The sequence below is a fragment of the Parasteatoda tepidariorum genome, chromosome 7, assembly GCF_043381705.1.
Source record: "Parasteatoda tepidariorum isolate YZ-2023 chromosome 7, CAS_Ptep_4.0, whole genome shotgun sequence".
In the NCBI taxonomy this organism is placed as follows: Eukaryota; Metazoa; Arthropoda; class Arachnida; order Araneae; family Theridiidae; genus Parasteatoda; species Parasteatoda tepidariorum.
The window spans coordinates 6719403-6746081 of record NC_092210.1 but is presented as its reverse complement, the minus strand read 5'-3'; the positions used below and the strand labels follow the sequence as shown (position 1 = coordinate 6746081).

At 29.7% G+C, this 26679-nt stretch overlaps 2 protein-coding genes across 2 annotated transcripts in view; both read right to left on the bottom strand.

The window, feature by feature from the left end:
- The window catches only part of LOC107455185 (uncharacterized), a 64654-nt gene extending 47584 nt beyond the window's left edge, over positions 1-17070 (bottom strand). Inside the window, exon 1 of the mRNA XM_016072665.4 lies at positions 16819-17070. Within this exon, the coding sequence (XP_015928151.1) occupies positions 16819-16878 (60 nt within the window). The 5' untranslated portion in view covers positions 16879-17070. The remainder of the gene's footprint in view (positions 1-16818) is intronic.
- A 6762-nt stretch (positions 17071-23832) lies between these two features.
- LOC107449028 (transmembrane protein 272) overlaps positions 23833-26679 on the bottom strand; it is a 28371-nt gene continuing 25524 nt past the window's right edge. Inside the window, exon 7 of the mRNA XM_071183021.1 lies at positions 23833-24415. Within this exon, the coding sequence (XP_071039122.1) occupies positions 24237-24415 (179 nt within the window). The 3' untranslated portion in view covers positions 23833-24236. The remainder of the gene's footprint in view (positions 24416-26679) is intronic.

Genomic DNA, 26679 nt, shown 5'->3' with positions numbered 1-26679 from the left:
TTAAGATTTTATACTATAGCACATTTCTAATAGGTTTAACGAATTACATGTCATTTATTTGAATTCAAATTTATTTTAATGACTTAGTATTTACTAAAAAGATGTAATTTTTTTTAAAAAAAAAGTTGTTACATGGATTTGAATGATTGTTTTGAATTCTTAGAATTTTGTGTACTTGCAATGTACCTAAGTTAGTAGCGAGCGAAGCGAGCTTGGCTTGCGAAGCAAATCATATAAGATTGCGTAGCAATTTTCGGGGGTTGGCGAGCGTTAGCGAGCCCACTAGTTTATTGCAAAATTCGCAGTTTTTTGATAAGCTAATTTTTACAATAAAGATATTTAGAAACAAAAACCTTTTGGTCTAAGGCAGTGTTTCCCAAAGTGTGGTACGCGTACCCCCTGGGGTACGGGAACAGTTTAGTGGGGGTACGCATTCTCATGCGAAATATCTAGCAGCAAACGGAAATTTCAAAAAATTTTATTTAAAAATAAAGCTAGCCATGAAAATTAACGATTACATATTTTACTATTGGCTATTTTTTCCAGAGTTAGCAGTTAATAATTAGTGGTATCAACAGTCAGTTGTAATTTTTATTTTTTGTGCAATTTTCTTATTGTAAAAAATGCATTCATTTTTTAATTGGTGGTACACAGCGTTACGAAAAATTAAGAAAGGGTACACAAAAGCCATAAGTTTGGGAAACACTGGTCTAAGGGATGTTAAAAATGTTTTAATTATTTGTATAAATGCAATGAAAAATTTTCATTTTCAGCGAAACATTTTCTTTTGAAGCTCTTTTTTTTCGGACATGCAATTAAAAAAAATAAACAATTGAAAAGTGTAATCACTTCAATATAAATCCCTTTCGTTATACTTAAAATAAAAATAAAAAATGCAACGGAAAAGAGAAAAACGGGATGACTTAGTAGGATGACTAATAATGAAAAGGAAAAGCAACATCAAATAAAAGAAAATTACGGCGTGATGTCAAACGATAAAATATTTTTTTAAAAATTTATTTATTTTACTTTTGTTACAGGTTACGTAGATGGAGGTCAATACTTTGACATACAGAGAATAAACGAACATTCACTGAAAGGAATGGGAAAAATAGCTTAAATAAATATTTATGAATTCTAAAGACCGGTATGAATTATAGAATAAAACTTATTCTTTTTTATGCTTAGAAGAAGATCGCCTGCTCGCTTAAGAACTATTCGATTACGTAAGAAATGAAGGAGGGAAAATAAAAATTCCAACGAGACAATAAGGGGAAAAGAAGGAGTGACAGTATTGAAACAATGCACACAGAATCTGGGTGAACAACAATGGCGTGACATTAGGATCTAGTGAGTTTGAAGCAATCCATCTCGTTTGCAGAGGAAACACAGTTAAACTTCAATCAGTTACAAAGAATACTTTCGAATAAAAATTTTCATAAGGTTAAGTAAAAGGTCGTTTTGTGTTTTTAAGGTAATAAAAAGAACTATCTTTTTCTCTTTAGCCTAAATGTTAGAAAGAATTACTTTTATTATCGTTTTAATATTGAAGTCGTATTACTTATACCGTTTACGTTTTTCTTTATTTGGCTATATATGAGTAATATCTGGAAAACTGATGCAGGAAGTTAGTTCATTATTTCATTGCTTAAAGCCGAGATGGCCAACTCATCGTTTAAAATACGACCAAATCTCATCGCGTGAAAGATGACCAACCCACAGAACGCGTGGCACCGTATAGCACGGTCGTGCTATTTATAAACGCACGCGAATTTTTAATGAAAATTTTTTAATAAAAATGTAAAATTAAAGATGTTGCCTAAACTTAATTGAAATAACAACAGTAATTATCAAATGTATTGAAATTTTAAAATTCAAAATAACAAGCAATTTTACAGGACTTCTGTCAGATATTGTAGTAGATCTGCATCAACTAAAAATCGGAGTCAAATGTTTCTTACCGTGGTCATAATAAAATCAATTTGTTGTTAAGATATCGTTCTCATATCCTTATTTTAAAATATCGTTATCGTATCGAAAATTAAAATCGTATCGTTATTGTTGCGACATTTTGGCATGATTCGTATCACGTTGTATCAAAATATAATTGTATATCGATCAAAATAGCGTTCTGATATGCATCTAAAGCATCTGCAAGAACTAAACCTATAGATGGCTTGCTGGAAAAAGCCTATTAATTAATTTCGGCTTATTTAATAATTATTTAGAAGTAAACGTTTCAATTTATTAAATTTTTTTGTGTGTATAAAATCAAAATTACGGAACCGTTAAAATATTTATTATCAATAGCACTTGATTTTGTATTTTTGTTTTGTTGGTTATACTATTTCTTAAATTTCCTCTTTTCAGACTTACTAAAAGAAAATGTGCTATATTAAATTATTGTTATCGATTATAACATATTATATAGCATGACTTGGCTGACTCAATTCCCAAAAGTGAACCCAAACATATTGTGGTCCCTGCGTAGTGTGTAATTGCATTTTTCATTCTGTGTTATTATATAGTATATAGTGAAGGTGACCTCGAACTATAATCGACCTTAAACAAGAAATATAAAAAAAATGTTTTGAAGTCAATTCCTACTTAGGTCAACAAATTTTTTTTATTTTAATTACTTTTTATTAAATAATTAAAAAAATTTCTCCCATATAAAACTAAAATTAATTAATTAAATTTAATGAATGAATTAATATGCGAAAAAATTGTATTAACATCAAGTGTCATCTACTACAAGTTTAAAAAACGTATTTGAACTTGAAAGGTTGAACAAAAAGTGTTTTATTTTTCGATTGAAAATTTGAACAAGATATATAAATATATATAGGGAGAGTGTGAATTAATGTCACCGTCATGTGGGGCTACTTTGTGCAAATTCGAATTTGGCACTTTTCAAGTGCTGCTATTCAGTATTATGTTTTTTTTTTCATGTTAAAAATGTGTGGATTTTGAAGATAGAAGTCTCCTCTATTACTACAAACTTCGAATTTTAAGACAATCTCAGAGTGTGTTTTGTTTATCCAATGTCAACAACTTTCCGAGAACGTCGGACGTCGAAAAGTCAATGTGGAAACTTTATCTGTGAAATACAAAGACGTTGATAAAATAATTGTCGTAAGTGCAAAATTTTTTATTTATATATTAATAAACAACTAGGAGGCTCCGCCCCCTGCTCGCTAACGCTCGCCAACCCCCGAGAATTGCTACGCAATCCTATGTGGTTCACGCCGTGCACCATGGCTCGCTGCGCTCGCTCGCCAATGAACACAATGTTCTAGCACAAAGACATAATATATTATCATCATAGTATTTTATCATCAAAGACATAGTATTGTACTTATGTAGAAGAATTCTATCAATGTTCTTATTGGCTTTTAAAAAAAGTATATTAGCTATTTAGATTAGATCTCGATTTAGATCTCACTTCAATTAATTAATTAATTCCTAATTGAGTTTAAATTAAATATTGTCATGTTTTTAGTGCATAAATCTGAATTGAACAACCTGATAATGCTCACTTTGGTTACTGTCATCTGGTTGCTCACTACGTGCTCTTGCGCGCCGAATCCAATCAATTAAAAATGAAAACTGTTGCCAGCGCGAGAAAAGAAATATCATCGGTTTTATTGATACATACATACATACGTACGTATTAGCGTTTTATATAATATAGATTATATCATGTTAGCGTTAAAAAAATTTGAAAATTAATAACAAATAAACGGAAAATGAAACAAAATGCATTGTGGGGCTACTTTGTGCAAAGTTTCGTTCGTTTTTTTTGACAGAAAAATTGTCAGACGTTATAAAAAAAATACCTGGAACGAGAAACTACCGAGATTATACTTTAGAAAATCTGCAACAATGTTTGCAAGCAGTTGCTGGTGGTATGTCGATTGCAGAAGCTTCTCGGAAGTACAAAATCCACAGAAATACTATCTCTAATAAAATGTACAAGTAACACGTGAAACGTGATGGTAAACTATTATTTTTCTTCCACAAAGATTTTTCTAATGAATTAATCAAACGATTTAACACATAAAAATATATTTTATAGGACATCATGAGATTTTGACAGAAACTGAAGAGCAAGTTCTGTCATGTTCATTCAAGCATGCTATGTTCAAATTTATCATTATTATGAATGTTAATAAATATGTAATAATTATTATTTTTGAAATTTCAGCCATTTCAATCTTCAAAAATGTATAGGGTTTCCTTTTGTATTAACTCAAATGTTTTGAAATAAACATTCTTTTTAAGAAAAAATTCTTTATAAAAAATGGTTTTCTAACGCTGAAAATTATTTTCAAACTAATATCCTTACATATCTTGATGTTTTTGCTATTAAAAATGCCAACAATTAACTTTTTTAACAATTTCATATCAATATTTTACTAAAAACATGATTATTAAACTGAATTCCTATCGCTGCACAAAGTAGCCCCTCTTGGGGGCTGCTCTGTGCAAGGTACGTTTTGACTTATTATTTGTAAATATTACATACAAATAATGCCAATATTGATCAAAATCACTCGTCTGAGTCCAGTTATGAATATAATATCGATAAATTTTACTAAAGTTTGAATTAACATAGTTTTTTTACATGTCAAAGTTCAAAAACTGCGAAATCCTGCACAAAGTAGCCCCACATGACGGTAGAAATTGAAAAAGAAAAGGTGCTCTGTATCAGACAACTATAAAAGTATAAATTGGGTGACGTGGACCACCCATGCTACCACATTCATGCTCTTTATTGAATTTATCTGACACAGCGAATATAAAATAATTAAATATCTAAATGTGCGCAATAAACTATTTTTTTGTTCAAATAGACTTATAAGTTAGAAATTATCACTGATGTTATCTTTAAAATACATGAAAAACTGAATCACTTATAGTAAAATTTTAAAAAAATGACCAATGCTTAACCCATCAGAAAATTCCATTTCGTTTTTCGCTCGCCCCTATTTAATGAATGAATTAATATTTAAAAAAACAGTATTAACATCAAGGGTCATTAACTACAAGTTCATGAAAATATGTATTTGAACTCGAGTGAATGAATAATGAGCATTTTATTATCGATTGAAAATTTGAACAAGATATAGGGACAGTGTGAACTAATAGTAGGAATTGAAAAAGTAACGCATGGAAAAAAAATAATAATAAAAGGAAGCAGAAAATCTGCTGAGTATATGCGCAGCTGTTTACCTTGAAATTCGCGCCGTTTATAAATGTGGAAGTATACTTGACAAGAGGAGGAGAATAATCATAGTAAAAAAAGGANGTCGGAATTGAAAAAGTAAAGTATGGAAAAAAAATAATAATAAAAGGAAGCAGAAAATCTGCTGAGTATATGCGCAGCTGTTTACCTTGAAATTCGCGCCGTTTATAAATGTGGAAGTATACTTGACAAGAGGAGGAGAATAATCATAGTAAAAAAAGGATTGTTTTTTAATTTCCCCAAAGCCTCTGAATATTTTGTAATAATCTTTTAAAAAGTCCTTTACACTTAACCGTAGTAACACGGGTGTGACAGGGGCTTAATTTTTGAGGGGGACGAAAATAAATTACGTCACAATAATTTTCAAAATTTCACACGTAATGAAAAAAAATTCCCGATATGTGTTAATGCATGCAAAAAATATAAATTATTCTTATATCTTACTTGTTATTAACTTTAATGAATTTAAGTCGACGATTATTCGTAAAAATGTTCTTTATTTGTTTGAATTGATGAGGGGGATGATTAGAGATTTATTGAGGACTGTGGATATACTCGTTCTCCCCACCCCCATGCATCGGAATGATGCTCGTCTTTTCATTATAAAAATTTATGTTTACATATCAGGTAATAATATTGTTAATAATATGGTTGATATATGAATGAAACCAAATTCGATTCGTTTTTAATAGCTATTTATTTAATAAGCAGGTTTCCAACAGGCTTCGAAAGTAGTTTTCGAATTGCATCTGTTTATAGTAAAAAAAAAAAAATTAATAAATAAAAAAGAGATCCAACACAACCTCATTTTTTTCCTTAAGAGAACGCCAAAACCGCGAAAGAAACTTTTCGTCGCCAATTCTCTTTCTCCTTCATAACTAATTTATAATTTAAAATTTGAAAATAAAAGAAAAAGCAATATGAGACAAACCTAGAGTAAGTCGTAAGTTTTAGTAGCTGAAAAAAAGTACTTCTAAACATTAAAATGCAAACAAATTATTAGAAAAGAGAACTTCTCCGTTGCGTAATGCTAAGTTAACATCTCATAATTTATTTTCATTTGTATATTTTAAAATTTTCTTTTCAGTATTTGAAACTACATGGCTTACTCTAGGTTNATCGGAATGATGCTCGTCTTTTCATTATAAAAATTAATGTTTGCATATCAGGTAATAATATTGTTAATAATATGGCTGATATATGAATGAAACCAAATTCGATTCGTTTTTAATGGCTATTTATTTAATAAGCAGGTTTCCAACAGGCTTCGAAAGTAGTTTTCGAATTGCATCTGTTTATAGTAAAAAAATAAATAAATAAGTAAATAAAAAAGAGATCCAACACAACCTCATTTTTTTCCTTAAGAGGACGCCAAAACCGCGAAAGAAACTTTTCGTCGCCAATTCTCTTTCTCCTTCATAATTAATTTATAATTTAAAATTTGAAAAAAAAAGAAAAAGCAATATGAGACAAACCTAGAGTAAGTCGTCAGTTTTAATAGCTGAAAAAAAGTACTTCTAAAAATTAAAATGCAAACAAATTATTAGAAAAGAGAACTTCTCCGTTGCGTAATCCTAAGTTATCATCTCATAGTTTATTTTCATTTGTATATTTTAAAATTTTCTTTTCAGTACTTAAAACTACATGGCTTAAAACTCTCTTTTTCTACACTTTAAATTATAAATTAGTAATGAAGGAGAAAGAGAATTTGAGACGAAAAGTTTCTTCCGCGGTATTGGCATCCTCTTAAGAAGCTTGAGGTTTCAAAAGTAATTTTTTAAATTGATCTCTCGCATGTTTAACTAGAAATAATTTTTTTTAAATTACGATTCATTTTGAATTTTTAATCGAATAATTATCAAAAATTTTATAAGTGAAATTGCATGACTTAAGGCTAAAACTTTCTCTCCATTTTAAACTATGTAACTTAAAATGGCAAATTTTTGTATCAAAATGAAACCGGTTGAATAGTTCTCGATAAAAGAAAATTAAACTAAGTAACTTTTTATAAAGTTTTATTTCTCACAAACAAGTTCAGATCATTAAAATGATCATGTCAGAAACGAATTCAGATCATTAAATCAATATTCAAATCTTCTTATCTCCAACAATTGAGCAAAAATAGAAAATAAACCAACTTAAATAACTTTTGTTCTAATGGTTGAGATTTCAAATATTTTCGAAAGAAAGTTCACTTTCAATTCATCCAATTAATTATTGATAAATAGGGAATAAATTATAAATTACGAGACACAAAAACGAACTTTTTTCTTTGAATGAGCCTCAATATTTTTTCATCGGAAGATTTGAATTCCTGATAACATTAAATCTCGAGTAGGGTGGGGGGGGGGTTCTAAAATTATGGATTGTTCTTAAAACAAGACATTTTTTCTTTTTTAATTTTGTAACTTTGAAACTTTACTGATTTCGTCAAAAGTTTTATCGTTTAAAATTACATAGTTTAAAATGCTGAAGGAATTTTTAATATCTCATAGTTGCAAAAGGTTTTCAATTTGCTTAAAAAGTTCCCTAAATATATGCCAAATAGGGAAAAAAAACTTTTTTCTAAACTGTAGATACCATATCCTTTAGATAAAAACTACTTGCCCTTATTTTGATAGTTAATCTGTTGAAAGGAAAAAAAAAGTTAGGTTATAAGATAATACGGTTGCGTGCTTGTTCTTTAAATTTAATTAAAGTTTAGCCCTAATTAATTATCCTAATTCAGATCTAACCTTTAAACCATTAAGATTAACACCAATCTTCATAGTTTAAAGAGTGTATATGTTACCGTTAAAGTATGAAATCCGTTATTTTATAGAATACCTAGTTATTCCATGAAATAACTGATCGTGTCCGTTAAAGTGTAAAACTCTCTTGTATTTCATGGTTTAACTAGTTATTTCATAGAATAACGATCTGCAGCCCGTTAAAGTGTAAAATAATCTATATTATATATCTCGCTCGGTTCGCACTGGTCAGGGATTTAAAAAATGTTCGTGTAAAACCCAGTGTGTCACCAAAAATTTTTTTTGTTTTAGAAATAATGTTCTTTGTAATTCCAAGTGTCATTTTAGTAATCCTTGTTGTAACTGTTGTTGTAATCCTGTTGTAATGATTTTATGGTACGTTTCTATAAATACCATTTATACGCTGCATAAATTAGATAAATTGCTTCTTTTTCATTTATTTGTCTATCATTAGCTTATTTATAGAATACCTAGTTATTTCATTTTAGATAAATTGTTTATTTTACACATTAACTGTCTCTTATTAGTTAATTTATAGAATACCTAGTTATTTCATAGAATAACTAGTTAAAGTGTCAAATTAATAATATATTACACACTTTAACGGACACGATCAGTTATTTCATGGAATAACTAGGTATTGAACTATGAAATAACTGCATTATATACTTTAACGGTAACATATATGTTACCGTCAATGACGGAAATCGAGAGAGTGTCGACTTTCACCGCTGAATGTCAGCAATCACATAGTCACTTTGGTTGAATGTCTGAAACTATTGCTATATCCGATTTGATATTAATTTATTCGTTGATATTATTATATTTATTCGATATTTTAATATCTGCTGAGGATAGATTGGGAGAAATATCAGTGTTCGGAGTACCGGTTTTAAAGGCATACTGGCCAGTGTCACTTGAACTTAAAAAAAACATTGATGTAGGGCATATCGGGCAAATGTGTACCGGACAGTGGCATTTGATCTTAAAAAAACATTGATGTAAAGCATACCGAGAAAATGTATATCAGGCAGTGGTACTTAACTAGACCTATTATATATTTTGGACATTTACCAAAGCGACTATGTGATTGTCAACATTCATCGTTGGAAGTCAACAACTACCCATTTCGGTCATTGACAGTAACATATATTAAAAAAAAAATCTGTTTGAAAATTCTTAATATGACTGAGTAACGGTAACAGCAGTCATTTCCTTGCAGTGAATGACCTTTCTTACTTTTTAACGAATTGAAAGTAAAATGAATCTTGTAAGAAACCGCATTACCTTCCACGAAATAATCTTTCTTTAATTTTAAGAGTAGAACTGGGTACTTGCACTTCAAGAAGAAGATGAGGATTACAATACTCACACATGTGACCTATGACGTCAGTACCAGTTGATCGTTTATAAGCAAAATGGCGGAATAAAATTTAGCTAAGTTTCCCCAGATTAGTCAGAATGTTAATTAACGTGAAGTTAGTTAAATACAGCGCAGTATCGCGCATAGAATTAGTTGAAATATAATTATTTCTCGTCTACGTCTTTTACTTAACTTAGATTTATTAATTGTTTATGTATTTTACTTCATCCGTGATATTTTTTGTTTTGTGATGCCTAATTAGTTTGATGCCTAATTAGGTTGTAACTTCGATGCCTAATTAGTTTGTTTATGTTTTACGTGGCTTTGTTCCTGTCTTTGTGTTAAGTAAGAAATAATAGTGGGAGAATTGAAATCATTTTGAAAAAATCTTTGTGTAGGAATATGGAATGTGCCACTGAAGAGAATTGATACTTGACAGGTTTGGCTTACTCGAAATAAAATAAAAAGAACAGTTGCAAACGTAAGCAAATGCCACGCGTCAACAGCCAATCAGAATCGATATGCCCACACTAGGTCACTTGCAGGTATCCCATTGGGTGCCCCTTGGCTTGGAGTGGTTCAATTTGAAGAATTATGTTTATGATATTTGATTACAATTTTGCTTGATAAATTAACATCACTATTGAATATTTAAATGTGTTTTAGTCATTTTAAAAGGATTTGTTATATAGTATAAGAAAAATATGATACATTTTGACGCTGATCTTGTCGTCTGTAAAAACAAATTCGCCCCAATTTTAAATTTTTACTGAGAAATTACATGAAGTTGGTGAGTTAAAAAGCTGGCAAGTTTTTGTTAAAGGAAAAATTTGATGGGTTTTAACAGAGAATAAAATTACAGCATCAAAATCCTTTGTCAAACACCTGCTTCGAAAATTGAAAACAAAAAAAAAGAAACCCTAAAAATTTTATTCAATGCCTTGGTTTAAAAATAATTAGTGAAATTTTAATAATAATAAATAATTTAATAATAATAAATAATTTAATAATAATAAATAATTTATTAATAATAAATAATTTAATAATAATAAATAATTTAATAATAATAAATAGTTTAATTATGAGAAATTTTTATTAATATAAATTTGTATAAAAAGACAAACTCTCTGGTAAAGTGGCAACCTCGTTTACAAGAAACGTTAAAAATCGCCATACTCTTACTGACGCCAACGATGCTTAACTAATTTAAGTAATCGATGCACATTGAAATAAAATTTTCAAAAAAATATTAGCAATGTTAAAAATCGCGAAATCCGTAAAGTAAAGGATTTATTAGTTTCGGTTAACCGTAAAAAAGCGCCGTACTATCATTGATGCCAATGATGTCTAATTAATGTTGGTAATATGTATCAATTTTTTTTAATATTTTATAACCGTCGGTGGACAGTCGACCCAATTTTGGGTTTACAACTACCAATGTTCAACTCCGTAGTCTTGTAATTTTGAATCCAATCCAGAAGACAAGGGAACTCTTGGATCATTGGGAAAAATTTACCTTCGGGGAGGACTTTTAGGTGGGACTAACCAGCATTTGCGTTACATGTAGTGGAAAACCTCCCGCGGTTAGCCTGAGGGCAAGGAGACTTCAACGTATGATTCGTCTACCACTGAGGATATTTTACGTCAGCACTGTGGTGGGTCCGAGCCATGTGTCGAATTCGTATCGATCATCCATCGCTGGGATTCGAACCTGATTCACCTCAAAAGATTTAACTTTAATTCTCCGTGATTCACATCGGAAATGGGTATTTCTTAAATATCTTGTAACAAATAACAGTTTCAAGGATACTATATTTTCCGCTGGTATTATTAATAAAAAAATAATGATAATACGAATAGAAAATTAGAAAAATCATCAGAACGTTTTTTTTTTTGTTAAAATTTAAGAAAAGAAAACCCAAAATTTTCTTCTCTAATTCCGTTCTTTGGAATAAAGTACGATTTAAGGATAAAAGATTTAACTTTAATTCTCAGTGATTCACATCGGAAATGAGTATTTCTTAAATATCCTGTTACAGATATTATTATTCACTGAGAATCTCATTTTTCATGGATATGGTCATTGATTGTATTATTCATTTTTTTTTCCTCACGTCAGTTGTGATAATACGCGTGATAAATTATAGATTGCGCTGAAAGCGAGTAATCAGTAAGAATTGTAAATTTGGATGAAATATATTATTCTCCGTAACGCTCGGAATAATTTTAAATACATGTCACTTCTAACACTATATTTTTTGCTCTTCAGAATAAAAATAAAAGAAAAAAAGTTTAACGAGAATTTATGAGATCTGATATTCTTATAACAAGACTGCGTCTTTGGATTTTAGTAAAAACGAGGTTAATTACATTATAACTCTAAGACGAGTTGTAGCTAAGTTAAAAGTAAATTGCAATTAAGATTAGTTTTATTAGATCAAAAGATAGTTAGGGCGACTCCTTTTTAAATTGAGAAAAGTTCTCGAGATAGGAAAGGAGAGTTAACCATAAGGCAACATTTTATTAATAGAAATTATGTTTTCACTTTATAAAAATAATAACATATTTAAGTTATTCAATGGAAAAAAGGAAATTTTATTTCAATTTTTTTTTAATTTTTATGAATTTTTAAACTTTTATGAACATTTTAAAATATCCATGTATTACCTGTCAAAATTTGTTTAGTAAAATTTTGATAGGCTCAAAAGAAATATTGTTTCCATGAAAAATTCAAATGAGAGTCCGTCTATAAATGATGTCAAGCTTTTTTTAATTTTTTAAATTGTTTTGACCCTTTTTTACCTTTGTCATAAAGTATCACACTTCATCATGCCCTTTACCCCCTTTATCTCATGTCACACTTCATCATACCCTTTACCCCTTATATCTCATGTCACACTTCATCATACCCTTTATCCCCTTTATATCATGTCACACTTCATCATACCCTTATCCCCTTATATCTCATGTCACACTTCATCATACCCTTTATCCCCTTCATATCATGTCACACTTTACTACTACATTCAAACATCTTAGTAGCAAAACTCATGTTATATATTTCGAACTTTATTTCTAAATTTTAACTGCGATTTTTAATAGAATTGGTGAGCATACAATTATAAGTGGGCTTTTTTGAAGAAAAAAAATGATGTAAAAAAAAAAAACACCGAATAAATATTTAATTTACTGATTTTAATTTTATTCGAAATGAGGGATATTTCGCAAGCTGCCATAATTTCCCTTATTCCCTTTATATCATTAACGGCACGGGACATTAATATATTAAAATAAGGTTTTAAAAAAAGTTTTGTTAACACTATATAACAAAAGGTGTAATAAACAAGATATTTCCGAAATGTTCGAAAAATTGATTATTTTTTTCTACTTGATGCATAAAACAAAATTATAACCAGTTTAAAAAAAACAGAGTGAAAAATTTAATTTTTTTAAATAGAATTTTGTAGGAGCATATTGAAAGACTGGAAAAAACAAATTGCTGATATACCTAACATTTTAAAATATTATTAAAAATCAAACGTATACATACTTTAAAAATAACTTTACTTTTAATGGTCTTATTTATGAATATATTACCGTGACAGACAGAAATCGAGAGAGTGTCGATTTTCATCGGTGAATGTCAACAATCACATAGTCGCTTAGGTGAATGTCCGAAATATTTGTTACACCCGATTTCATATTAATTTATTCGTTGATATTATTATATTTATTCGGTATTTTAATATCTGCTGTGGATAGATTAGGAGAAACATCAATGTTCGGAGTACTGGTTAAATGCACACAGGGTAGTGGCACTTGACTATAATAAAACATTGATGTAGGGCATACCGGGCAAATGTAAACAGTGCAGGGCAACATAGCTAGACCTTATATGGTATTTCTGACATTTACCAAAGCGACTATGTGATTGTCAACATTCACCGGTGGTAATCAACAACCACCAATTTCGGTCAATCACAATAGCATATATAGTATACATAATTATAAAAATTATAATATAAAACGGTGAATTAGTGCATGGGCGGTCACTGGCAGGAAAATTGTTATCATTTTTTAATTTTAAATTTATTGTTATTTATTAAAGTATTTATCGAAATTTTATTTTCATGCATATTTCATGATATGGCATATTATTCGATCTTGAATATAAAGATGTATCTTCATAGGATTATGTATTTTCTCATATTATTTTATACTATATTCTATATTGTTTTATATATTCTTTTATAAAAGAATATATAGAGCAATACAAGAATGTGAACCTTATCAACAGTTATCAATAATAAATAAAATTACCATCAGTCTCATAGTTAAGATGATTTTTTAAAGAAATATTTCTGATAAATTGTTAAATTTTCGTCTTGTAAAATTTATTTTAATATAAATATAGCACTAAAAATAAAGAGAAAGAAAAGTGATTAAAATTTAAGAACACATGCTATCTCAGCATTAAAAAAAATCCTATTTAGTGTGTTTCATTGAAATAGAATGCCAATATTGAAAATTTCGCTTTCATTGAAACTTTATAAATAAATTATCTTTTAATTAGTAAATCTTTGGATTTTTCTGTTTTTGAGATAAATTTCAATTATGATTACTATCAATAAATAAACTGAAATAAAAAATAGTAAAGTATTAATACAAAATATATTTATATTTAAAAAATATATCAATATTTCATAAATAAAAATAAATCGTATGATTCGTNGTATTTTAATATCTGCTGTGGATAGATTAGGAGAAACATCAGTGTTCGGAGTACCGATTAAATGCACACAGGGTAGTGGCACCTGACCATAATAAAACATTGATGTAGGGCATACCGGGCAAATGTATACAGGGCAGGGCAACATAACTAGACCTTATATGGTATTTCTGACATTTACCAAAGCGACTATGTGATTATCAACATTCACCGGTGGTAGTCAGCAACCACCAATTTCGGTCAATCACAATAGCATATGTATGATTATAAAAATTATAATATAAAATGGTGAATTAGTGCATGGGCGATCACTGGTGGGAAAATTGTTATCATTTTTTAATTTTAAATTTATTGTTATTTATAAAGTATTTATCGAAATTTTATTTTCATGCATATTTCATGATATGGCATATTATTCGATCTTGAATATAAAGATGTATCTTCATAGGATTATGTATTTTCTCATATTATTTTATACTATATTCTATATTGTTTTATATATTCTTTTATAAAAGAATATATAGAGCAATACAAGAATGTGAACCTTATCAACAGTTATCAATAATAAATAAAATTACCATCAGTCTCATAGTTAAGATGATTTTTTAAAGAAATATTTCTGATAAATTGTTAAATTTTCGTCTTGTAAAATTTATTTTAATATAAATATAGCACTAAAAATAAAGAGAAAGAAAAGTGATTAAAATTTAAGAACACATGCTATCTCAGCATTAAAAAAAATCCTATTTAGTGTGTTTCATTGAAATAGAATGCCAATATTGAAAATTTCGCTTTCATTGAAACTTTATAAATAAATTATCTTTTAATTAATATATCTTTGGATTTTTCTGTTTTTGAGCTAAATTTCAATCAATAAATAATTTGAAATAAAAATTAGTAAAATATTAATGCAAAATATATCTATATTTAATAAAAATATAACAATATTTCATATATAAAAATAAATCTACATTTAATATATGAAAATAAATCAATATTTTATGTATAAAAATACATCGATATTTGATATATAAAAATATATCTATATTTGATACATAAAAATGTATTTATATTTGAAATATAAAAATAAATCGATATTTGATATATAAAAAGGTTTCTATATTTGATAATAGGAAGAGACGAGTGCAGTTATTTCCACCTCTGATTGCAGTGCATTGGGGGATACATTTTTTCAGATCATTTCAATATGTTTCAAGTATACCAAGTTTAATTAATATATAATTAATTATAAATAATTAATGGAAAATTAATTTTAAATAATTAAAAAAAATAGTTTTACTTCAAGCAAATAATGTATTCTAAGCATGCTGAGTGGGAAATTTGTTTAAAATAAGAAACTCGTATTAAGTTTAAAAAACCTTAAGAGATCAATGCTTCATAATTTATGTTTTATAATTAATGCTTAACAATTGATGTTTAATAATTAATGTTTAATAATTATATTTTTATATTGTTTTATTAGAAATTATCCATTACCATTTCATAATTAATATTTAAAAACTCATTCCTAATATGGTTTTACGAATAATTTACCATTACTTTTTTATAATTAATTTCTTATTATTGTTTTATAACTAATTTCCTGTTATTACTTTATAACTTAATTTCTAATGATTGATTTATAACTAATTTCCAATCATTATTATTTCATCTTTAATTTCCTTTTGTCGTATTTATAACAAATTTCATATTATTAATTTGTTGTTAATTCCCTTTATTGCGTTGTTTGTAACTAATTTTAAACCGTGTTCTTAAGTGCTCAATACTGAAATGTCTGTTATTTTTTTGATTGTGTCATTCGGGTAAATAATAATACGATTTGAAGAAACTTAGTAGAACTTCAGGAAACACAATATTCAAAATATATTACATATTCAAACAGTTAATATCACTTAATACAGATAATTAACTAATTTCCGATTATTAGTTAATTTCTAATGATTGTTTTATAACTAATACCCTATTATTACTATTATCATTTCATCGTTAATTTCCTTTTTTTTAGTGTTTATAACACATTTCCTATTATTAATTTATTATTAATTCCCCTTATTGCATTGTTCGTAACTAATTTTACACAGTGTTCTTAAGCGCTCAATACTGAAATGTCTGTCATTTTTTTTATTATATCATTTTGGTTAATAATTATAAGATTTGAGGAAACTTAGTAGAACTTCAGGAAACACAATATTCAAAATATATTACATATTCAAACAGTTAATATCACTTAATACAGATAATTAACTAATTTCCTATTATTAGTTAATTTCTAATGATTGTTTTACAACTAATTTCCTATTATTATAATTATTTCATCGTTAATTTCATTTTTTTAGTGTTTATAACACATTTCCTATTATTAATTTATAGTTAATTCCCTTTGTTGCATTGTTCGTAACTAATTTTACGCAGTGTTCTTAAGTGCTCAATACTGAAATGTCTGTCATTTTTTTGATTATATCATTTTGGTTAATAATTATAAGATTTGAGGAAACTTAGTAGAACTTCAGGAAACACAATATTCAAATTATATTGAATATTCAGACAGTTAATATCAGTTAATACAGCCATCTCTATACCTGCTTTTAGGTAGGATGAAGAATCATTTTCTAGGAATAGAGTTGATGGCCTTGAGATCGCCGTATAAATATAAACAACACTTATTACCTAAGCGGGAAAAGAAAAAAAAGAAGTAAAAGTTACTCACCAGACCCAAAACTACAGCAGTCACTGTAGATGCAGCAAGGCTACACCCACAAAATCCCATGGTGTTGTTATTTTTTAGGAACAAACACTTCCAAAAGTTTTAAATCTTGGACGATGCCTAATATTTACAGGCTTGGATTTAATTTTTCACCTGCCGATAAGTCATCTCGCCGATCACGCCGACGCACTATCTCTGCGAGCGAGTCGCTCGTATTGTGGCCATTGCGTCACGTTGAACAGATGGCTTGTCGAAGAGGCGGAGTTATTAGTGTGACGTAATGAGTGTTTACCGCTGGAGCGTTTTGATATGCGAACCCGTTCAGACGATAGGAATTCGGTTAACTGTCCGGTGATAAAACGATATTATATTGTTCTCTTTGATTACATTGTATATTTTGCCACATCGTTTATTTTATTTATTTTTAATCAAGAATTTCTTGCAGTTGGTCAACAATACTATTCTAAATAATTAATTTTTTTAGTGTCATTAATTTCATAGATGATCATTATACTGCCGTGCAATAGCAAAACCAATGAAATCAGCAAGCAATTCAAAATTGAGATTTTTATACATTTGACTTTTTTGCTTGACCAGCTACATATTTTAAAACCGTTGTTGAACAGCTGACTAAATTTTGGACTAAAAATGTTTAACTATGTAGGGTTGTAATTGTAAACACAATTCAAAAGACAAGAGACTGTGAGAAATTCGCCTTCGCGATTGGACTTTTTAATGGAACTAACACGCATTGGCGTTTCATGGAGAGGAAAACCACGAAAACCTCCCACTGTTAGCCACTGAAGATATTTAACCACTTAACCTCTTAACCACTTGAGGATATTTTATGTCAGAACTGTGGTCAGTGGAAGCTGGGTTTAATAATTTGTATCCCGTTTTTAATATTTGTAGCTGGGATTTGAATCCCGTTCAACTCATTGGAAAGCGAACGCTCTCTCCCCTGAGCCAGCCTAAATCTGTTAGAAAAAGTTTAAGGTATTTTGTCACCGTCGGTAAACAGCAGATCCAAATTTGAGTTTACGACTACTAATGTTCAAGTTCGTAGACTTGTAATTTGGAATTCAATTAAGAAAACAAGGGAACTCCTGAATTAGTACCACCAAAGGTATTGATTTGTTATGGAAACTTGGAGGACTTTGTGACTCCGACAGATTTAACTTTCACCAGTCACCATTTAATACACTGGGATTCTTCAGACTGGATTCGAACTCTAGTTCTCACGAACGCGAGTCCAACCCCTTACCAACATGACTGCCCCGGTCTGAGTCTAAGGTATTATCATTTCTTTTAGCAAGAGTTTCAGAAATTGGTGTATACAAATTTAATAAATTATGAATTAACCAAAGTATTTTCAAATTATCACCCTCAAATAAAAAAATCTTGTTAAACATTTTTCAAATAGAATATATTAAGAAGTTAAGAATGATAAAAGAGTTGTGGCAAAATTTCACAATATGCCCCAAATATCTTAAAATATTTCGGGTTCTAACAAAAATATTTTAACATAGTGCCTAGTGCTATCCAAAGGAGAATTAAGGACAATAAAACTATAAATATATTAATATAGGGCTGGGATAGCCTGGTTGGTAGGGCACCAGACTCGTGTTCGAGAGAACGGGAGTTCGATTCCATCCCGTGCATTAAATGGTAACCGCGAATCGTTAAATCTGTTAAAAAGTTCTATAAGTTCCCATAACAAATCAATACCTCTGAGGTTACTGATCCAGGAGTTTCCTTGTCGTCTGGGTTGTATTCAAAATTACAAGCCTACAGAGCTGAACATTAGTAGCCGTAAACTCAAGTTTGGGTCGGTTGCTCAACGAAGGTCATGAAATTTAATAAAATAAATTAGTGTTATTTTCATTATGAAGCTGCGTTTTTTAATAGTTAAGTATTTAGCCTAAGCAAAATAATCTAAATAAAAAAAATATATGATTTTCAAACAAATTATAATTATTAAATTTGAGGCCATTAAATTTTAAATATACTTTACTGTCAAGAATATTTTGTTTTAAATAATAATTTCTTTACCAAAGAATAATAACCAACTCATCTTCAGATAAAAATGAATTAAAAATATGGTTTTAGATTTTTAAAAAAAATTCTTTCTTAAGTTTTATCTTTAATTAAATTGGCTTTTTTTTTTGTCTTCTTCAGTAATTACCACCCCCTTAAATCATATATAAAAGTTTGCATTCAGACATTTCACTTCAGACTACACAGATGTATCTTATAATCTTTTTAAATAGAATAGGCTTCTAAAGATTACGTGATTTTCCCGCTCTCCACATTTGTCCTCCCTCTGTTTCCATGGTTACAGCTAACCTGCCTTTTTCGCTACGATAGTGTACTTCGGTGAAAAGTTGGAATATACTTGCGTGAGAAAAAAGTAAAATTTGGAAACTGTGGAAACGTGGATAGAAAATCTCGTAACCTCGAGGAGCTTATTCTATTGAAATTAATCGTCTTAAAAATAATGAATTTGAACAACAACAAAAAATTTATCCCAGTATTTGAACAATTAAAAAACTATTTGTTTAAATAAAAATTCTCCCTACAAAGTAATCTGCGCTGATTTAACTTCCTAATAACGCTCTTCTAAACATTTTTCTTCAAAATTAACAGTTTACCCTTAGGAAAATTTGCCACAAGTTTGCTATAATAAATTACCATAGGATATTCCTATGGAGTTTTTCCTATGGTAAAATTTTGCTATAAGCGTATGGCAAATTTTTGGCATACGCTTATTTGAGAAATAATAATTGCCATATGTATATGGTAAAAGTATATAATAACATTTTACCATAGGAAAAAACCCCCGTAAGAATATCTTATGGTAATTTTTATATACACCAAATTTTTGCCATAAAATTATTGTTTTTTAATGATTAATTACTGTTTATTAATTATGGTTTATTAATTATTAATTTATTCTTAGACAACAATAAACAAGAGTCATTAAATTACAGGGATCACTTTTCACAATGATTGTTCTATAATAATAATTATAATAAGAGAAATTATATCACGGAGGAAAAAGTTAAACGGAGTGAAGATTAAAATAATATATTTTCAAGATATTTCCTCTTTATCTTAAATGAAGTAAATGTTCTAGCAGAACGCATTATTACTCTGAATTATATGCTGTAAAAATAGAATTAACTTAAAATCATATTTGTTTTTCTTCAGGCAATAATGATTAGCTCGAAGTGAGAGAGCGGATTTTTTTAAAACTTTTTTTTCTCCATGTATCATAACTATCTCAAAACCAAAAATCTAGAGAAAAATATTGAAACACAACATTCAATTGCATGCAATTCATTCAACAAAACAATTTTTGGAACAATTAAGTAAAAGTTCACGAATCATAAAAAAAGTTATGCGAACTTTGAGAGAAATGCGAGAATTATAATTTCTTCATTGGATTTAAGACGATAAAAATCCTTTTGCTGTAAAAGCACAGTGACTAGGTACTTTATTTACGTTGCACAAGATCTGCCCAATGGGCTATCGGCGACTGTCTGGGAAACATCCCGGAGTATGATCTGAAGACACGCCGTCGCAATTTTGATCCTCTGAAGAGGGGATGGCTCTCCTGCTTAGGTAGCCCGACGACCTGCGCATGAAGTAGAGCACTTTACGGTAAAACAGTACGAGCCCCGATACCGCACAACTTCGGTTCCGACGCAGGCAGAAGTAAGTGGTCACTCACCCGCTTACTGACCACAGCCTGTGATGCTTGACTTCGGTGTTCGACAGGGAACCGTGTCTTTAAAATCAATCTACCGTGGAACTCAAATTGATTAATTTGCTATTATTTTACTTTAATGTAAAGTAAAATGACAAGAATTTAATGACTTTATATTAAAATTCGTTTCATTTTTAACTTTTTAAAAGAAAAATTCTGCAAAAAAATATTTCTTTTATAAAAATTGTCGCTCTAGTTTAAATAAATAAAACGGCCCATTTTGTTCTGTTCTATACTGAGATTTAATATTAATGGTTCAAAAGGTTAATCATGCTAATTATAGTATGCAAAGTCGTGATGACTGAGAGGATAGAGCGTTCGCCTTCCAATGAGGTGAACCAGGTTCGAATCCTAGCGATGGCTGGTCGATACGAATTCCGCATCCAGGTTGCACCTACCACAGTGCTGACGTAAAATGTCCTCAGTGGTAGACAGATAATGGTTTAGAGTCCCCTTGCCGTCAGACTAACCGTGAGAGGTTTTCCTCTCCATGTAACCCAAATGTGGGTTAATTCCAGAAAAAAGCCCTCCTCGAAAGCAAAATATCTCCCAATGCTTGATTCAGTAGTACCCTTGTCTTCTGGATTGGGTTCAAAATTACAAGGCTACGGAGTTGAACAGTAGTAGTCGTAAACCCAAAAAGATTGGGTCAGCTGTTCAACGCCGGTTATGAAACAAAATTATTGTATGCAAACGATATTATTCAATTTATGAAACGAAATCAACCACCAAAACTCTCTCAATAAGCATGTTGCTCCTCCACCCCGATATATTAAGACTTTTGACACCCAAAATATGAGGGGCTACCATCAATCTGTAAATTCTCAATAGTCTGTAAAGTCTCAAAGAGTCTTTATAGTTATGTCAGCAGGTGAGCTGTCGAAAATTTCATCTTCTTTATTTTTCGTGTAATTCACCACATCTTTTTAATATTTTAAGCGAAACTCAGCAAGAATGAAAATTTATATTTCTTTAAAGATAATTCCATATGGTGCAATAAACATAAAGTGAACACGAAATTTTCAGTTCCAAAATTTCAACTGCTTTCTTAATTAAACTAGTTTGACATTTATAAAGTAAAACGACGTGAATAATATTCGTAAGAAAATGGATTAACTATAGTTTCGGTAACACACGAAATAAATAACTAGACAGATTACAATGAATGGCGTTTTCTACACTTGAGAAGGCTGCAAGCTCTTGACTGCCTATACTTCCGGATAACTGTTTTTGGTGTGTTTTGAAGCCATTTGGCTCACAACGCGATCATTGTGTTTTGAGACTCTTTTGAGTAGTATTTCTTGTATACGTGTAGTTGTTCCCTAATTTATAATTTGCGTTTAAAAGTAGAATCTTTATAAGAATCGCCATTTGAAGATCTGTCATTTCAAGACGTAAGAATTGTCATCATTTGAAAAAAAAAATCGTTATAAAGCACTTCTTACAATATACCAACTTCGAAATTTAAACCCTCGACATGATAATTTTTAAATGAACTTAATCTCGCTGCTCGAACAATATGCTAACACTAATGTATCATAGTGCATGGCTTGGACCAAGAACAAACAGCAATAAACATGTAAAAGGAGGCCAAATCAGAACTACAAAGAAAAAGCGAGTTGTTTCTATATTTAGCAACCATGTCACCTTTTTTAAAAATACATCTCTAAATAACAAAAAAAAAATTTCACTTCAAATTCACTAGAATTACTTTATATCATTATCTTATGAAATACAGTATATTTGAGCTGAGAAATAAAATAATTTATTTCCCTTTATTAAAAACGAAATTCGAAAATGGGTGGTGTTTTCTACACTAGGGAGCGCTGCAAGCTCGGTACCGCCTAAATTTTCGGTTTACTGTTTCCGTTGTATTTTAAAACCATTTGGCATCATTGTGTTTTGAAATTCTTGCAAACAATGTATTTGATTACTTATTACTTGCGTTTACAATGCTAACAATACTCGTGTTTACAATGCTAAAAGTGTTAACACTAACGTAAGATGGTGCACAGCTTGCAACAAGAGCAAACAGTAATAAACTTATGGAAAGAGGCCATATCAAGACAGCTAAAAAAGCGAGTTATTCAAAACCAATATATCTCTAAATAACTAAAACAAATTTTCACTTCAAACTCACCAGAATTACATAATAACATTAATATCTTATGAAATGCGGCAGATTTGAGCTCAGAAATTATCTGTTTTATTTCTTTTATTGAAAACAAAATTATCCGTTTGGAAATATCGCCTCGCAGAATAACATGTAGTAAGCAGCTGCAAACTTTCTAACCGGAACTAGAGCAGGTATTGAGCTCGAGATTGTTATTGTTTACATTTCTACTGGAAACACCATCTATATCGCCTTGCAGAATAAGCTGAAGTAAGCCGCTGAATACTTTCTAACAGGAAGTAGAGCAGGTCAAGAGCTTGCGATTGTTGTTGTTTATATTTATATTGAAAACACCATCCCATGGATGTTGTTTTCAATAAGCAGTCTTAGATTGCAAGCCAAAAGTGTACACAATGTAAAAATTAAAATAGATTTTCCGAGGACATTAATCCGTATCTTCCAAAAGATAAATTTTATACTACTCATTACTGTACTATTATTCTACTATTACTGTACATTGTACTATTGTATGATTGTCAGTTGCAGAGTGCGAGGAACTGTGAAAGAGCATAGGGGTTACAGAATGAGATTGCCATTGGCGAATTTTGAGTGTATCTTCGAATCCTGCTAAAATTCTTGAAGTCTGAAAACTAGCCAATTCTCTCAAAAGAAGTCGCATACTTACATATTAGAGGTATTTTAATGAAACTATGCACTAGGTATTTTTCATGTTATTATTAAAATTAACTTTTTATGCACTTCATTTCAGTAATTAAGTATTTTTTGTGCTCTGACAGCATTTATACAAAAAAAAGCAACTGAAATTGAATTGAAGTTGAAGCAATTTTGTAAATAATAAATATTTTTTTTCAATAGTCACACTAAAATTCTGTCAAAAAAAGTTTCTTACTTTATTTATTTTATGTTTTATAAAATGGGGTGTATAAAAACGCTTAAAAATATTTTGAAATTGCTCCAGAATATGACGAAATGATGAGGATGCGAGATAAACGCATCATGACTATCAAGCCCTATAGAAAGAAAGATTATGTCAAGTAAGATGGATTGTAGACTCCCAAACTGTAGAGAAGTGATGAACAACCTCTTCGGTCAATTGTGTTATGAAATTAGTGAATACTTTTTAAATATATTTTTATTGATTAAACTTTTTACATTTCAATATTTTAAAGTATCAAAATCAAATAAAAACCTCATGTATTATATACATCAAAGCATCACATTTATGCTTCTTTTTACAACATACAGTTACAAACACAATAATACTTCCAAAAATGAAATGAAGGTATAAATAGAAAAATGATAATATGAGAAGTAGGCGAAAACATGGCACAAAATTATTAATTTAAAATCTATTCAAGTCATAAGTTGTGTGTATAGTTATGTCTAGTATAGAATATCGTTCCATTTATATAAAATACGAGTAATCTATACAATAAAGTAAACACAATAAATATTTATATCTGTAATATAAACGAACAAAATGTAATGTTCGAAAATTATTTCACAACGCTTCTTTTTTTACCAACACATGAGGGCAAAGCACATGACGAATGCCGAAATGACAACCATTGTGCCGAAGAAGATCCAAATGAAGTTGATGAACCAGAAGACAAATCCATACATGCGGGGATTGCAGTAAGTAAGTGACTTTGGATCTTGGAAATCTGCGCCATTTGCATTGTACACCCAGTAGCAAGCTGAAGAAAAAGAGAGAGGTAACAAACATTACATGGCATCAACAATACGCAGAATTTAGTAGGATAAAAATATTATTACAACCGAAAAAACACGATGTACCGAGTTCGGCAGTATTACAAGAAATACGTTGTTATGATGAATTTTCAAGTAGCCCTCAAAATTTTAGTATTAAAGTTACAAAACTTGTAGCTTTAAAACGACTAAAATTTACTAGCCTTCTACTATTACGACATAAAATTTTTTTTAGGGAATTGCATTTTATCGGCTATTTAAAAAATCAGTATCTTACTCTACATGTTACCGGCGAAGTATAAATCGCCGGCATTCTATACAATGCCTAGGCATTGTATGTAATGCCGGATGTTTTCAGACAAGATATGAAATGTGAGAAGTATTACATACTTTCAGTAGGCATTGTATATAATACTGTTGCATTCTATAGAATGACAAATGCTATATAGGCAAAGTATGAAAAAAACGTCCTGATGAGGTAGGTTATTCTGTAAACGATGTCCATTGCGCAAAAATAAAAATTTTATTCTGAAAAAATAATGAGAGTGCCATTAAAAAAAAATTTAAATGCGTATAGAAAATAGAAAAATCAAAGTTGTACAAAACATAATTTATGCCTTTCTTATTAAGGGAAACAAAGTTCTCATGCAAAAAAAAGAAACTAAGCTACTTGTTGCAACATGGCAGGCTTGAATGACATTTTGAACTACATTTCATTATATTATGAAACGAATCGGAAGCGTATTTTATACTTTGCCGGTTTCTCATTTGGCATTCTATGCCTAGGAAATGTGTGAATGCCTAGGAAATGTGTAAATGCCTGGGAAATGTGTGAAATATAAATCGCTTCATACATAATATAAAACGTTTTAGGCATTATATGCAATGCCTAGGCATAATTTGGAATGCTGATTTTCAAACTGTGCCTTTAACATATATAGAAACTAATGATTTTGTCGCAGTTTTCCATTGCTGTGCGTGCATTTTTATTGACCGGAAAATCACGTGGTAGGATCCAGTTTTTCCTCATTTATTTTCATATTGTTTTGGTTGTCATCAGCATAAAATTAATAAAAGTCATAAAGTTATTCGCGACAACGTACAACGATTAAATACGCCCTCTAGCGGAGCCTGAAAATGTCAGGCATTTATTTATTAAGTTTTCATTTAGTTCTATCATAAACATTGACAGAGTCGGACGCCATTTTCTAAGTAGCAAATAAGAAGCAAAATTTCCCTAAGGAAAAGGCAGAAGAACTTGAAAAAACTAACCAGAACATTGGAAAATCTTTTTGAAACAGAACACGCCAAACATTTGAAAAACAATTTCGCAATGATTTTTACCTTTCCATTATTAACCAACTTGCAACTGATAACTTCCGATTTCGTGATTGCATACTGTTACAGATGTGTGTAGTATAGTAAAATGCATTTTTTTTTTGTCTTCAATTTGTTACAAATTAAAGTGAAGTCAACATTGCTTACTTCATTCCAATGAATAAATGTAATTTCAGATCATGCAGAACTATAATAGTTATAGAATGGTATATATTTCTGAATCTATATAATTCGGAAAACAACAATTTAGAATCATCCTATTTGCTTGAAATGATATCATTTATGTTGATATTTAATAAATTTTTATCTTTTTTTTGGCAAGTATTTTTTAATTTTGAATAATTTCAACTAGAATGTAGCTATTATGTTTCTAAGTTACATACTGAAATTTATATCGAGATCTTGCAATTGTAATATTTTATTGTGTGGTACGTCATCTTAAAGTAATGAAGGGATAATCTATGTATATTTTATTTGAGAATAAAGTTTTCAAATGACGAACATATCATTTTGGAATTCTCCGGATATATAAATCAGGTAAGTGTTATGATTTTGCGAAGACATTTGCCTCATTTTTATCAAAAATCTAAACAAATACTGGTTTTAAGGCCCGCTTGAACCTCTACAAACGGGGCATGTTAAGTAATAGAGTCGGTTGTACCTCTTTCCCCGGTACCTGTCTTTCCCCGGTACATATATTAACATAAAATAGTGGTAATATGCATTAGTTATTTGGTCCAGTGGTGTCACCCGTTGTCGAACTTCGTAAATAACTTTGAATGTAGGAAAGATTAAATAAACTAGTTCCCTAAGCAAAGTGAAGTAAACATGCATGTCACGATACTGCAGCTCTCAAATGGATTTTTAAAATTGCCAGTGATTTTTGAGTCGTCCTGTACACATATTAATGTAT